This window comes from Elaeis guineensis, chromosome 7 (assembly GCF_000442705.2).
Source record: "Elaeis guineensis isolate ETL-2024a chromosome 7, EG11, whole genome shotgun sequence".
NCBI classification, from domain to species: domain Eukaryota; kingdom Viridiplantae; phylum Streptophyta; class Magnoliopsida; order Arecales; family Arecaceae; genus Elaeis; species Elaeis guineensis.
In genome coordinates, this window is record NC_025999.2 from 11215604 (window position 1) to 11229797 (window position 14194).

Below are 14194 nucleotides of genomic sequence, written 5' to 3' on the forward strand. Positions count from 1 at the left end.
CCATGTGGGAAAAGAAGATGGAAAAAGGGAAGAAAGAAAGTAAGGAAATATGAAAAAAAGGCAAAAGGGAAAGGAAAGAAGAAGAAAAAGAAAAGAAAGAAGGGGAGAAGAAAAGAATGGAAGGAAGGATAGAAGGAAGAGAGGAAAGAGAAATAAGAAGAGAAAGGGAAGAAGCAAAGGGGTAAGAAAAAGAAAGAAGAAGAAAAAGGAAAGAAAGAAAGGTGAGGGAAAAGAAAGAAAAGAAAGAAGAAAAAGAAAGAAAGAAAGAAAGGAAGAGAAAGGAAAGGAAAGAAGAAAGGGGGAGAGACAGATGATACTTACGGGACTCTTAACTGGGATGTCGCTAGGATGGGGCAGGACAGTGGGGCATACCATTGCATTGAGATATTAGGACACCCCTATCGCATGGGATTTAAAATCCTGCTATGACCTTAGTAAGTGGTTAAAAAAAGGTACTTTTAAATTTAACCTACTTCATACAAAATTATATTTATAGATAATAAACCATTAAGGAACACTTTCAAGCTAAAAGATATTTTTTTAATCAATATTACCATACAATTGTAATTTAGAAGTGCTCAGCAAGAAAGTAAATATCCACAAGCAATAAATTTTAGAACACAAATAAAGAAAGGCATTTGTAGTTGTTATTAACATAATATTTTATTTTAGTTATCCACGTAACATGCTTTCTAGCCACTAAAGATTGACAACTAATTACAATCTTTTCATGGATCTAGTGATGGAAAAACAGTAGGAGCCTGTCTTGATCGAAATGGTCTTCGTCCTGCTCGATATTGGCGAACAATAGATGATGTAGTTTATGTTGCATCTGAGGTAAACAATATATTCACTCATTTTAGAGGTACTTTAGTCATATATATTTCATCTACTTAACTGTGTTCTTAGAATTTCACTTATTTCGAACATGTTGAGGACAATGTTATCTTTGTTTCAACAAAGGATAATACCAAAGAGGTTTCTTTTCTCTATTTCGTGAACAACTGCATCACAATGTTTTCCAAGGATGTTCTGTTTTACATGTTATATTTGATTATTGATGTTACACCAATCCCTTCTATAAGAAAATCAAAGATTGGATGGAACATAAATAGCAGCAAATATTGTAGCACTGAAATCAAAAGATGTGCTTCACAGATGCCATCCCATGCACTGCTGACTGCTTAATTCAATGTAATGAATGTTAGCATAATGTGGGCTCATGAGAAATTCTAGAGGTTAGATAGGTCATATATGTAACTCCAATTGGGTGCACTTCACAAACTGGTCATAGTTATAATATCAAATAAACCTTTGTGGAATATGACCAAGACTTATCTTACCAGGTTTTTCTTTTTCTAGGAAAGAGCACGATTTACTTGCTTTGGATTTTGACTTGTCCACTTTGATTCTCCATGATTGATCATTTTCTTGCAATATTGCTTTACTGAAAAATTGATTTGAAATCTGTATAGCTCATCCTGGCACCTGCTTCCTAAATGCTTCTTGTTTTGAATTTTCTTAAGAGATCTGCTTCCCTATATCTGCACTCAATTCAGCTCTCGCACCCACTCCTGCTTCGGGAAACTAAAGCTAAACTGGCATGGGTCAACATAAGCTGGCATGCGTCGGTAAAGGCTAGCATGCCAAACAATCTTACCTACCATGAGCTGGCACTTGAAACCATGGATTGCCATTTTTTTCTTCACAATCTCGAATATTATCACATGATTCTATTTGTATGCTTGTTGATATTCTGCTTCTATTATGAAAATGTGCTTATCAGAGCCACTAGCTCTTGGTATAAGAATCTATCATGCATTGTACAAATTTTGTTGCTTGTTATTTGCAGGTTGGCGTTTTGCCAATGGATGAGACCAAGGTGATAATGAAAGGTCGATTAGGTCCAGGAATGATGATTACTGTTGATCTACAGAGTGGTCAGGTTCGTCGTTAACATCTGTACCTATAACTACATGGTAGCATGATTAGCATTAAGTATTTTATAAAATGGAATATACTGATGTATATACAGTCCATATTCCTTAATTTAGATCTTGAATGTGTATTGTTCATCATGATATTTGAATTATTAAATCTTTTTTTAAGGAGTTAACATAAAGCGGGCAGTAGGATTTGCCGTCTCGATATTGGATCCATACCGGTACCATCTTATCAGTATCGGTACGCTACAGTCTGGCATATCGATATAGTATGTTACCTCCTATATTGGGCGATATCGCAAACACTGGCATGTAGTCTCATATATAGATGAAAAATTGAGAATATTGATGGCTAATTTCTATTCTTTTTTCTTTCATTTGGCATCGTCAATCTAGATTTTGGTAATTACTACTTTTGCTCATAAGTTTGCTTAAGTTTTTTTCTTTTATTTTGAGGACTTGTTTAGTTCATGGAAGAATTTTACCTCATTGGAATGATTTTTTTGGGAAGCTCATGCCTGGGTATATGATATCTGGGAAAGTGGTTTTTGCATGTTTCATTGGCTATGGGGAAGTCACATGGGAAATATGTTTTCCATCATAACTTATACTTGGTTGAGCATTTGCTTTCCTAGAAAAGAGGCATAAAATACTTGTTATGCCCTTAATAAAGTTGTGTAAATACCTATAAAATATTACATATATATTTTTAATAACTATTTTTAAATCTAAAAATATTTTTTAATATTTAAAAATGAGCATTCAAAATATTTATTAGGTTGAGTTTTTAGAGTTCTAATCAAGATTCGCCATCTCGGTACCAGATCCTGTACTGAAACCATCTTATTATAGTGTCGATACATGGTTCAGTGTGTGACAACATACCGAGTGTTGATATAGTACAAGACGACATACTGGTACAAGATCGGTATTTGATGGTACGGTACGTCTGGTATGGGTGGTATGCTAGACCATGATTCTAACAATTTTTGATAGTTGGACAACTTTATATTGTGATAATTTTTTATAAATATATTTTTATATTAAACTTACCACAACTTTTTTATATTGTGATAATTTTAGTAGTTTAAAATTAACTATTAAAAATAGCTATTAAGAAGATCATGATGGCTTAAGCGCATTTTTGGTAAAAAAATTACCACAATTCCTTATACCATGGGAAAGTGGCTTTCCCATGTCCCACTTGGGTTTTCTTTCCATGAAATGTGGGAAACTTATTCCCATGAGAAAGCTACTCTTCCATCTCTCTCTCTTGAGACCTTCAGCCAAACATGAGGCATTTTTTTCATTTTTCCGTTTACCACACTTTCCCCCCTCCTCCTGTGAACCAAACGAGTCCTCAGATGTTAACTTGATGGATACATTTTTAATAGCCCAATTCAGATAATTGACTTAGTGATGACCGTCTATTAAGGATTTAACACCTCAACTCACCTGTTAACAATTTCTGATAACATATGCATCTGCTTCAATTCGCATTCATTTTATTAACATATATTGTTGTCAAGTCAGTTTAAAGGGAGCTGGATCAATTCATATTCAAGTATTAACATATACCATTCTCAAGTCAGTCAGTTAAAAGTTGGTATAGAATAACATGCTGTTCTAGGTAATGAATTCACAGAAACTAAGAGAAACTTGAGCCTATGATATACTTAAAATATGCAAAAAACTACAATAGTTAGTGACTTAATTGTACCTTAAGCCAAAGTTTTATGTCCCGACGGAAGGGGGGGCGCCCCATCCGTCTTGTCCATTCCTGTGAGAAAACGAGATCGGGATGGGGTTGGGACTTCGAACCCATCCATCCAGAGAGAGAAGAAGAAAGAGGAAAGAAAGAAAGGAAAATGAAGAAAGAAAAAAAGTAAAAAGAAAGAAGAAAAAGAAAAATGAAAAAGAAAAAGGAAAAAAGGAAGAAAGGAAAGAGAAAGAATAAGGAAAAGGAAAAAAAAAGGAAGGGATAAGAAAATGAAACAAAAAGAAAAGAAAGAAAGATGGAAGAAAAAAGAAAAGAAAAGAAAGGAAGATAGAAGAAAAAGAAAGAAAAGAAGAAAGAAAAGGAAAAGAAGGAAACAAATGAAAGAAGGGGAGAGAAAATGAGGATATCTAACAGGATGCATGATCGAGACAGTATCGAGACGGGACGGGATGAGACAATAGGACGTCCCGTTTCATGGAGATACCGAGACACTTTCGTCCCATGGGATTTAAAATCTTGCTTAAACTACTAATAAACAAGAATTTAGGTCTCGGTGGGACATTGAGACAAGACTGTCCCGCCAGCATCCCAACGTCTTGATCGGGATATCTTGGAACATCTCCTATCCCAAGTGTCGCGAAAGGGTAGGGCGGCGGCATGTCCCGTTTTATGGGAATATTGGGACAGTCCCGTCCCACGGGATTAAAAACCTTGTTAATAAGTACCTTTAAAAATTTGAACTTTTGGACCATTGAGATACCACTTTGCTACATTAATTATAAATTATCATCTTAAATGATGTTCATTGCTAATTGTAAAATTTTAGGATGTGCATTGCACATATTTGCAGACTGATCCACCGACTTACCTATAGTTATTTAGATGGAGTAGTAAATGAGGTAAATGCGAACTCCTATTTCATGCCATTAAATCTAAGATCACAGTAAGCTGTGCTTATTTTTCCAAAAATATAAACACAATCATATATTTAGGTGCACATGTGTTCTTCTGGTATATGAGATTTCGCATGTTATTAACCATGAACGACTAAAATATGTAAACTTTTGTGTTATCTTCATGACTTTATTGGTCAAGTTTGGTCATTGATCCTATAGATCTTTAGATGGGGGCATGTGTATTTTATGTATCTCTTTTTTTTATCTCTTTTTTAAAACCTTCATGGAATTGTTCTAATCTCTTATTTGTTATTCTTATTTTCTAGGTTTATGAAAATACAGATGTTAAAAAGAGAGTAGCTGCAGCAAATCCCTATGGAAAATGGTTGAGTGAAAATATGAGCATTATGAAACCTGTCAACTTTCTCAATTCTGTTGCTATGGATAATGAAATGGCATTAAGACACCAACAGTAAGGATCACTGTTTTATTAACTTTCCTTGATTGCTCCAGCTTTGATATTCAACTTTTGAATATCTTTTTCCTCTGCCCCATGATAAGAGAAAAGGCCCAATCTTATCCAACCTATAAACATCATTATGTATGTGCTTTTTGAGATTTGCTGTTATATGAGGGCATTATCATAGATTTAAACAGAGCATCACAGGTCAATCAAAATAGGAAATGTTATTTTTATTGTAGATTTCATTTTAGCTGCTTAATTGACTATTGCCTTTTTTCCTGTATCTTCTCTGAATTTTAATTAGCATGGGGAGATTTGTAGTTTGTACTACAATCTCGCTGTCCAAAGATGTTCTCATACACATTGTCATTGCTGTCATCATCATCATTGGTTATGCTGTAGTTAGAGAATTTGTTGGCTGTATATGAGTTCTTCATTGTTAGGTGCATATTTTTCCAATTTTCTGTACCTTTCCATGTATTTTGTAAGTATAGCAGTCTAATAAGCACTCCACTCTACTGAATTGTATTTGAATAGGACATGGGTTAATGTCCTTTGTTTTTGACTGTGTTCTTGATCATGTTATTGCAACAATCCTATCTTGCTGTCCTTTCTAATATAACTATTTTCTGGTTTTGCTTTATCTTTTTTTTTATTCCTAATATGCATCTCTAAGAAGGTACAATAACTAGAATTTTTTTGTTCAATTTTTTCATGAGAAAATAAATTTTGCTATTAGTAGTTTTTCAGTATTTTCAGTTCCAATTTTAGTTTTCTTAATTGAAAAATACTAAATGCATCAAATTGTCAGTTAAACTCAGGAAGAAATGGATACATAAAAAATTAAATAATGAAGAGAATAAATTAGAGAAAATTTTGAAAGTATATTATTATTGTTTGGGAGACTAGAGGCCTCATGTCTCCACTAAAAAGAAAAAAAATGAAATCATAGTAACTGGGCAATTTATTGTTTCCTTTTTTGTGGCAATATAGTACAAGTGGAGCTAAACATTCACGATACTTGAGGTCTGGGACAGGCAAACTTTATAAATTGTCTACTTTTCTCCAGATTTCTCTAAACTATAATGCTGAGATGCTTCCTGTCTTCTTAAACATGCAAAGTTTTAAGTTTATTTGATGGAAAATGCTTCCCAACATTGAGATAAATGGAAAGCATAAATAACCATATAAACAATTAAAATGGCCTCATATGTTTGTTTCAGCTGAAACTCAGAAACCAAACCTACTCATTGATTTTGCTCAAAAGATAACGATTTCACACAGTCTCAGTTTAAGAGCGTAGAGCATAACTTGAAACTGTGGTATTTGCATGGTCTTATATCCTTGTTAACTTTTAATAAGACTGACTTGTTGATTTTTTTTTTGTCAAAAATTTGTGTGACATATCTATCTTACTAGAGGCAAATAAAAGTATAAAACCATACCACTCTTTTTGACTGGCTAATATTATTTATATATTTTGTTGAATTTTTTCCTATTATGTGAAGGCTTATAGTTACCATTTCTTAAAAAGTATACGCCAGCTAGAGTATCATGAGAAGTATATTCTTGGGCATTGAGGTAGAAGTTTCTCTATAATATTATATTAACAATGTTGAGGACAATTTGTTGATTTTTTCCTATTATGTGAAGGCTTTTAGTTACCATTTCTTAAAAAGTATACGCCAGCTAGAGTATCATGAGAAGTATATTCTTGGGCATTGAGGTAGAAGTTTCTCTATAATATTATATTAACAATGTTGAGGATGATGCTATGGCAATGAAACGCATTTGCAGTAGTTCTGGCAAGTTTAGTAAATTTCTAATCGTAGCAAGCTTACGCCAAGAGTCAACAATGAGCAGGTTTTTTTGTATTAGTCATTATAAACTTAATGCTAAAGGATAGGCCTTGGAGCAACAGTTAGGTCACTTCATTTTGACTTGGGTGTTGTAGGTTCAAAACATGGAAATACTTGTTCAAAACATGGAAATAGCCTCTTCGTGTGTGAGGGTAAGGCTGCATACATTTGGCCCTCTCCAGACCCAACAATGGTGGGAGCCTCGTGCACTAGGACACCCTTCAGTACAAACTTATTGATACTATTTGGGAAGTTGTGCTATGATATCTATTATTTTCAGATGATATGATGTTGATTGATAAGAAGGGAACAAAATTGCTCGCTTAATTTAGTAAGGAAATATGGAGGTTAATGGCCTAAAAATCAATATAATGAAAGCAAAGTATATAAGTTGCAACTTTAGTGAAATGAAAAAGGATATGGAGCCCTTCTTGAATTTAAGGTCAAGACTATATATTTTGACTAATTACATTATCTTGAATGGTTGGATGAAATGTAAAATTCTTTTGTGGTGTCATTGGACTTTGCATGCCTAGGCAAGGACGGCAAATCTGACCCCTTGAACTGGTGGGAAATCAAGCTGGTTTGCTAGTTCGATGGGAGGTGGTTTGTACTAGTCCGAACCAAGTGGTACGACCCGGTTGTGAATAGTACCAACCCATTTCGCTTGGTTTCTGGTGGTACCATGATACAAAAGTGAGAAAGGTGCTGGCAGCTGTCTCAGTAGAAGGTGCATACGATGGTTCACCAAATTGTGCCAAACTGACCGATTGAGGGTGTATCGAACCAGATCAATTGGGAACTGGCATGGTTCAGCATGTTATGTTGAGACTAGGCTGTTTTGTTATTAAACCCTGCTCATTTTCTGCTTGGTACAATCTCGAAAGCTCGGGTTGCTTGTGAACACCTCCCCTCCACCCCCCTTGCCCTTTGTTCATGAACATTGAACCCCTGTCTGCTTGTGATGATTCCCCTCCCTTCCCTGGAAGTGCCTCCCTCTAGCTCCCTTTCCCTCTTAATCCCTCCCTTCCCCTCTTTCTTGGCCCACTGTTGGGGTTAGGGTTTACTGAGGGCCTCCCCTTTCTCACTCACTCCCTCTCCCCCCCTCTCTTGCTCACACCCTATGACAACTAATGAGGGCTTGAGCCCTCTCTCTCTCCCCCCCCCCTCTTCTCCCCCTTCGTCGGTATGCCATAGAACGGCATGGACCCATACCATGCTAAATCAGTCGTATTGCACCATATTGGTAATATATTGGTACAGTACCTACCACCAAGATTGTAGACTTTGGGCCAAGGTAAGTTAAAATAAAGTTTCTTAAAACATTAAGTCATTAATAATGCTTTTGTTTCCATTTCAAACTGTTTGGCTATGAAGAAGTTGAACTAGTATAAAGGAGAATGAAATGCATTATTGCTATGGTAGGATAAAAAGGAAGAAGAATTAATATACTAATAGAGGCATAGATGTTGCACCAATCAAAGGCAAAATGATGGAGGAATTGATTTGAGATAATACGGGCACAAGCAACAGTAATCTAAGGTGGTTTATAAGGAGAGGTGCTCAAATTTTTGTTTTAAAGGTTTTAGGAGGAAAAATTTTAGACGTGTGTAGGATGGAAGTGATGAGAAAGGATCTAAAAGAACTTATGGCATAACCAAAGGTCACTTTTAGCAGGAGTGATTCGTAAATAAGAATTCATATTGCTGGCCTTAAATAGTTGGGACAAACTGACAAAGCTTGATTATTATAAATATGATTTATCTGACAGAGATGACAATTTTTCCTACCCTTATTAAGCTTCCCTTGGTGCTTTAGTCGCATGATGGTGAGCACCATGAACCTGTATGAGCTGATCTGCTATTATCAGCTAGCCAGCATCTTGGGCTTTCTGACTTTTTTCTTGCACATTGTTGATTGTGGTGCTAGTTTGTTGCTACACCACAAATTTTCAATGCTGATGCCTTCTCGTTCTCTTCTTACATCATACCATTTCATAGACACTATCTGTCATCTTTGTTGCCCATCAGCTTCAAGCCATCATCTGTTTGTTATGTTGTTCTCTTGGGCATATGTTTGTTATCTGCATTATGACATAGTATTTATAGACCTTTATATTCAAAATATGTTAGAAATTAAGATTAAAATGCCATCGCTTGTCATCCTTTTTCCCTCATAGCATATCTGTGTGCATTGGCTGGTGCTTCTTAGTGAAATTGTGCACTAATTAGGATTTCATGTTGAGCATCTTCTTGCATGTGTGCCTGCATGTTCGTTTGCATCCATGTAATAAGGTGTGTTTCTTGATGTTATAGCATCAGTTTTTGGATAATTTGATTTATTTTAGGATATAATATTCCTGTGAAAATGCTCTTCCATCTCATATGCATGTTTGTGTCAATGTAAGGAGATGTTTTTACCACAAAGCAATGTCTGACTGCTAGAGTTATTATAATTCTTTAATGATAAAACTGGAATTCACTTTTTGATAAAGCTGAATTCACTTTTCTTTCTAAAGTGTCTACTTTCTGTTTTCAAATGGATGATCTCCTTCTTGAACTAATTTGCTTTGGCTAAACCAGGGCATTTGGCTACTCAAGTGAAGATGTTCAGATGGTCATCGAAACAATGGCCTCCCAGGGGAAGGAGCCGACATTTTGCATGGGCGATGATATTCCATTAGCAGCCCTATCTCGGAAGCCACATATGATCTATGACTATTTCAAGCAGCGTTTTGCTCAGGTTGGTTAGATATACCTTAGATGAAGGAAGCCTACTAATCTAGTGTGGTCTCGTATGCTCACTAACTACAAGAGATGATTAATGGGAGTTTGTTATTTATATTGTTAACATAAATAATGCTTTAACATACTCTAAGAGTGGTTTTTATACTTAAATTTCCATTCATTCTAACTTTTGGAGTCATCTAAATCCTGCTAAAATTTTCATTGTTGGTACTTTGGAGTGTGCTTCTTGCTTCATTGATTGTAAATTTTGCCATTGATATTACGGGGGCATGTTCAGTTGTTGGAATCTATCCTAATACACAAGTTTAATATGTACTTTACTAATGACCTGGGCACATGGAACACACTTAGAAAATGTGAAAAAAGATGTTTTACATTCTTAAAAAAAAATCAATATCAAATTAATCTATTACCATATAATGTGTAATAGTAAGTTGAGGGAATTCATATTTCATAAAGCAAGGGAGTGCATTGATGAAAAAACACAACACATAAGAGTGACTAAGGTGAATAAACACACACATGCAAAGTAATATGAGATATACTATTACTATATAGAAGAAAAATGTCCTTTTTCTTCCTCTTTCTTCCTCTTCTTTTTCCTTGATGTTGTTTACAAAAGACTTGATATATGTAATTATGTATTTCTTTTTCTTTCTTCATCATTTGTTGTAAAGTGAATATGAAGGGGTGTATTTTCTTAAAGAAAAGTTTCTTTGTACAAGGAAATTGAGATGTGTAGCCTCATGCATAAATGACTAGCTTTGCTGGGCCATAACCACAACCATCTATTTGGCTGGCATTACTATTAAATTGAGGAATTATGTGCTTGTGGTGTGCTGACTTGATGTCGCATGATAATTACGATGAGATGCCATGTTGTGTCATGTTAGGCAAGGCAATCTTGGATAGGGCTTTGTGCCAAGCATTGGGACACAACCAATAACATGCATGTGCTACCTAGTGCTATCTAGGGCATAGTTAGACTTTTAAGCATGGGGACATTATTGTTACTTCATGGATCTATAAAATATTTTTATACAATTACTATTTGCATGACTATTGAGGACTTGGGTAGGCTTGGGTTTGGTTCTACATTGGCAATGCGAGATCCTGGGTACTTGAATAGTGCTAAGTATGGAAGGCTGAACCGTTCGGTTATAGGCGTAAAAAATTGTATCGGCAGTGGATCGGGATGGTTCCGTCCTTCAAAATAAAACAATGACGAGGAACGGGGGGAGGGAGAAGGAAAAATAGGACAAGAGAGAGGAAAAGGGAAGAAAGAAAGGGAGAGGGGGAACAACCTTCGGAGGCCATCGGAGGGTTAGCAAGGCCATCTCTACCATTGCTGAGGCGGTGGGCATCGTCCCGATTCGACGCAGCTCGAGGGAGAGGAGCAGGAAAGAGAGAGAAAGGGAAGGGGAGGGAAGGAAAAGGAGAGCGAGAAATGGCCTTCAGAGGATGTTAGAGATGCTGCAGAGGTTGTGGGCCTCCATTTGATCGAAACAGGGGCTTCGACCCCTGTTTCTATTTTATTTTGAATGTATCAGGTGAAGTCGGCAACGGAGCCCCTTCAAATTAAAAAAAGAAACAGGGGCCAAAGCCCCTATTTCAATCGAATGGAGGCCCATGGCCTTCTTAGCACCTCCAGTGGCCTCTGAAGGCCATATCCTTCTCTCCATTTCCTTCCCTCCCCTTCCTTCTCTCTCTCTTTCCTTCTACTCTCTCCCGAGCTGTGTCGGATTGGGACGACACCCACGCCTTGGTAGTGGTAGCAATAGCCTCACTGACCCTCTTGGTACTTAAGTAATGCCAAGGATTCCAAATTATGGTTTCAAAAACTATCGAAATGGGATGGTACGCCCGGTGTTGTATAGTTTTGGTGCGAGATCAGTGTGTGCCGGCCTTACTGGTCTATTTTGGTGCATGTGGATGGTACCATATGGATTGTATTGGCTAGTATCAATAGTTATTCCAACTTTTTAAAATCTGTTAATTTCAATACATACCATTGGTATTATAATCTGATAAAAAAATGATGCTTGATTTGGTACCGATATTTAAAACCTCAATTCGAATAATTTTCAACAGGTCTTTTGGGTGAGTTCTTGATCATTACAAATGTTATCAGTGATGATCCTTCCCATGGCCCTAGGGGACACCACAGTGTAGGCCCTTTTGGGATTGACTATGAGCTTGTCATGGTGTTTTTGATTGGACTTTTTCCTTGGCAAAGGTGCTTGACCTTAGATTGGAAGATTGTGTGAAGACCCTCATGGCATCTTTTTAGTCCCACATCAGGTGTATTTGGGAGATCTTGGAACTTAAGCAGGGTCAAAGACCTTGTCACACCCCCGACCTGAGAATGCGAGCCAGGGGCTGCGAAAATTGCTACATGCTTATAGAAAACTTCCCCCACGAGCATGTAGGCATTTCAAACAGATATCAATGCAACATAGTGGAATTAATTAAAAAAATACTAAAAGTCAAATTTTAAATTTATTAACCAATCCAAAGGATATCCAAATTCAAATGTCTTACATCAAATAAATCTATATTAAAAATTTAAAATAACAAAAATAGATCTAAGTTCAATGATGTTGATAGTGCCAAATCTCGTCTCTAGACTCTCCCAAATAATGCCCACTTTCGTAATTAAGTATTTGAATTTGAAAAATAAAAAAGAGATGATGAGCTCGATAGCCCAATAAGTAATGAACATCTTAACGAGACATTTCAGATATTATCATAAGATGTAATGTCGAAAAACAATTGTCATGAATAAACATAGAAAAATATTCCATGCTAAATTATGTAAATCAATTATTTTCAAATGTTCATATGCAAATATAATCATAAATCCGACTCAAATCAAACAACATATAACTTAATAACTTTAATTATGACCATACTTATATCCTATGGTGGGGTCAGAACAGAAACAGTGAGCTCAATCAGAGTGCCAACGCATAACCCTTATTGGCAAAGTTCAGAGAATCAATGCATAACCCCCACTGGTAGGATCCAGAATATAGTTAGGCCAAGAGCTCAAATCTAATACATGCAAAATTATTTTTTGCAAGGTAACATATATATCAAGTCAACATATGCATATTCTACAACGAATCAATAAACCATAATATTCTAGAAATATCAAGTTTTCAAATCACTTTCCGTTCAAATACAATTTTATAAATCCCACATAAGTCTTAGACTAATTATTCGCTTTCAAAATAAAATTTTGAAATATCTTGAAAAGATGGTTTATTATTTTTTGCAAAACACTAAACAGACAAATTAATTAATCTTGAAGGGATCCTTTAGAACATATTATTCAAAATTATATTCTTGATCTTGCATTAATTTTAATTCATAACTAATCAAAATAAAATCCCAAATCAAAACCTAGGACCGTATCGGAAATTGGGTGTGCCTCATAGATTAGATCCTCTAGGGTAAGATCAAACTAATCATGGAAGATGAACCTCTAGTTTCACCAATCCCAATAAAGTAGAGAGAGACTATAGGCATGGTAGAGAGAAAAACAATGAAGACAGAGAAACAATCTAGAGCGGTTATTCATAGAGAGAAAGTAGAGAGAGAAAGATTAGAGAGGAAAGAGAGAGGAGAGAGAGAAGAAATAATATTTCTTTTCTTTCTTTCTTCTTTTCTTTTCTTTTCATTTTTATTTTTTTTCTTTCTTTCTTTTTTCTCTCTTCTTTGACGAAACAGGGGACCCTTTTATCCCCTTGTTCTTGAAGCAGGGGAGGTCCCCCCACCCCTCAGTTGGCAGTGCCTATGGTTAGAAGAGCAGACTACGACGGTGACCAAGGACCTTGGTCTAGTGACCAGCGATGACAAATGATGCCGGAAATCAACAACAGTTATGGAAGAAAATAAAGGAATTTCAGAGGCTGAATTTTCCAAGAAATTCCTGCGATTGCTAGCCGAAATCAATGGTCTATGCGCTAAGAATGGAGAGAAGGACTAGCAAGGTACTCAAAGGTTATTTACTTTATTTCCAGTGATATTAGCTATGATTTCTGGTGGTCGTAGTGAATCTAACCCGGTGGTAACAAAAGGAAAAGAGGGAGAAAAAGGTGGCAAATTATGGCAAATCTCCGAAAATCTTCGATGAGGTCGAAGTGAGGGATTGGGTTCTTTACATAGATGTGAAATCAAGCTCCAATATCTTCCCCTTAAATCATAATTCTTTGAGCATTCAGACTCCTAGTCAAATTAGAGGAGGAAGATGACTCCCTTTGGGAGTCCTTCCATGTATTTTCCAGCAGGTGCGCTGCACGTGCTAGCCTCTCTCTCTCTCTCTCTCTCTTCTTAAGGCTGGTTTAGAATTTGGGTATTATAGGCCCCAATCAATAACTTTTATCTACCCTTTAGGTTGAGGCCCCTGGGTCATTACATGGGGTCATCTTATAGGTGGCTGTCTCAAGCTTGGCTTGAGATTGAGTTGAGCTAGGTCTTCCTAACTCAAGCTTTTTTCATTTAATGCTGAGAGAACTCAATCTTAGCTCTTGTGGCTTGGTAATGTTGTAGGTTTGACAATGC

At 36.2% G+C, this 14194-nt stretch overlaps 1 protein-coding gene across 2 annotated transcripts in view; it reads left to right on the top strand.

Annotated features, from left to right (window-relative positions):
* Positions 1–14194, top strand: part of LOC105049124 (ferredoxin-dependent glutamate synthase, chloroplastic) — a 73663-nt gene that overhangs the window by 23624 nt on the left and 35845 nt on the right. For both annotated transcript variants that reach the window (XM_010928684.4, XM_073260200.1), the window contains 4 exons: positions 741–837; positions 1853–1945; positions 4886–5031; positions 9464–9623. In XM_010928684.4, coding sequence (XP_010926986.1) covers positions 741–837; positions 1853–1945; positions 4886–5031; positions 9464–9623 — 496 coding nt within the window. The remainder of the gene's footprint in view (positions 1–740; positions 838–1852; positions 1946–4885; positions 5032–9463; positions 9624–14194) is intronic.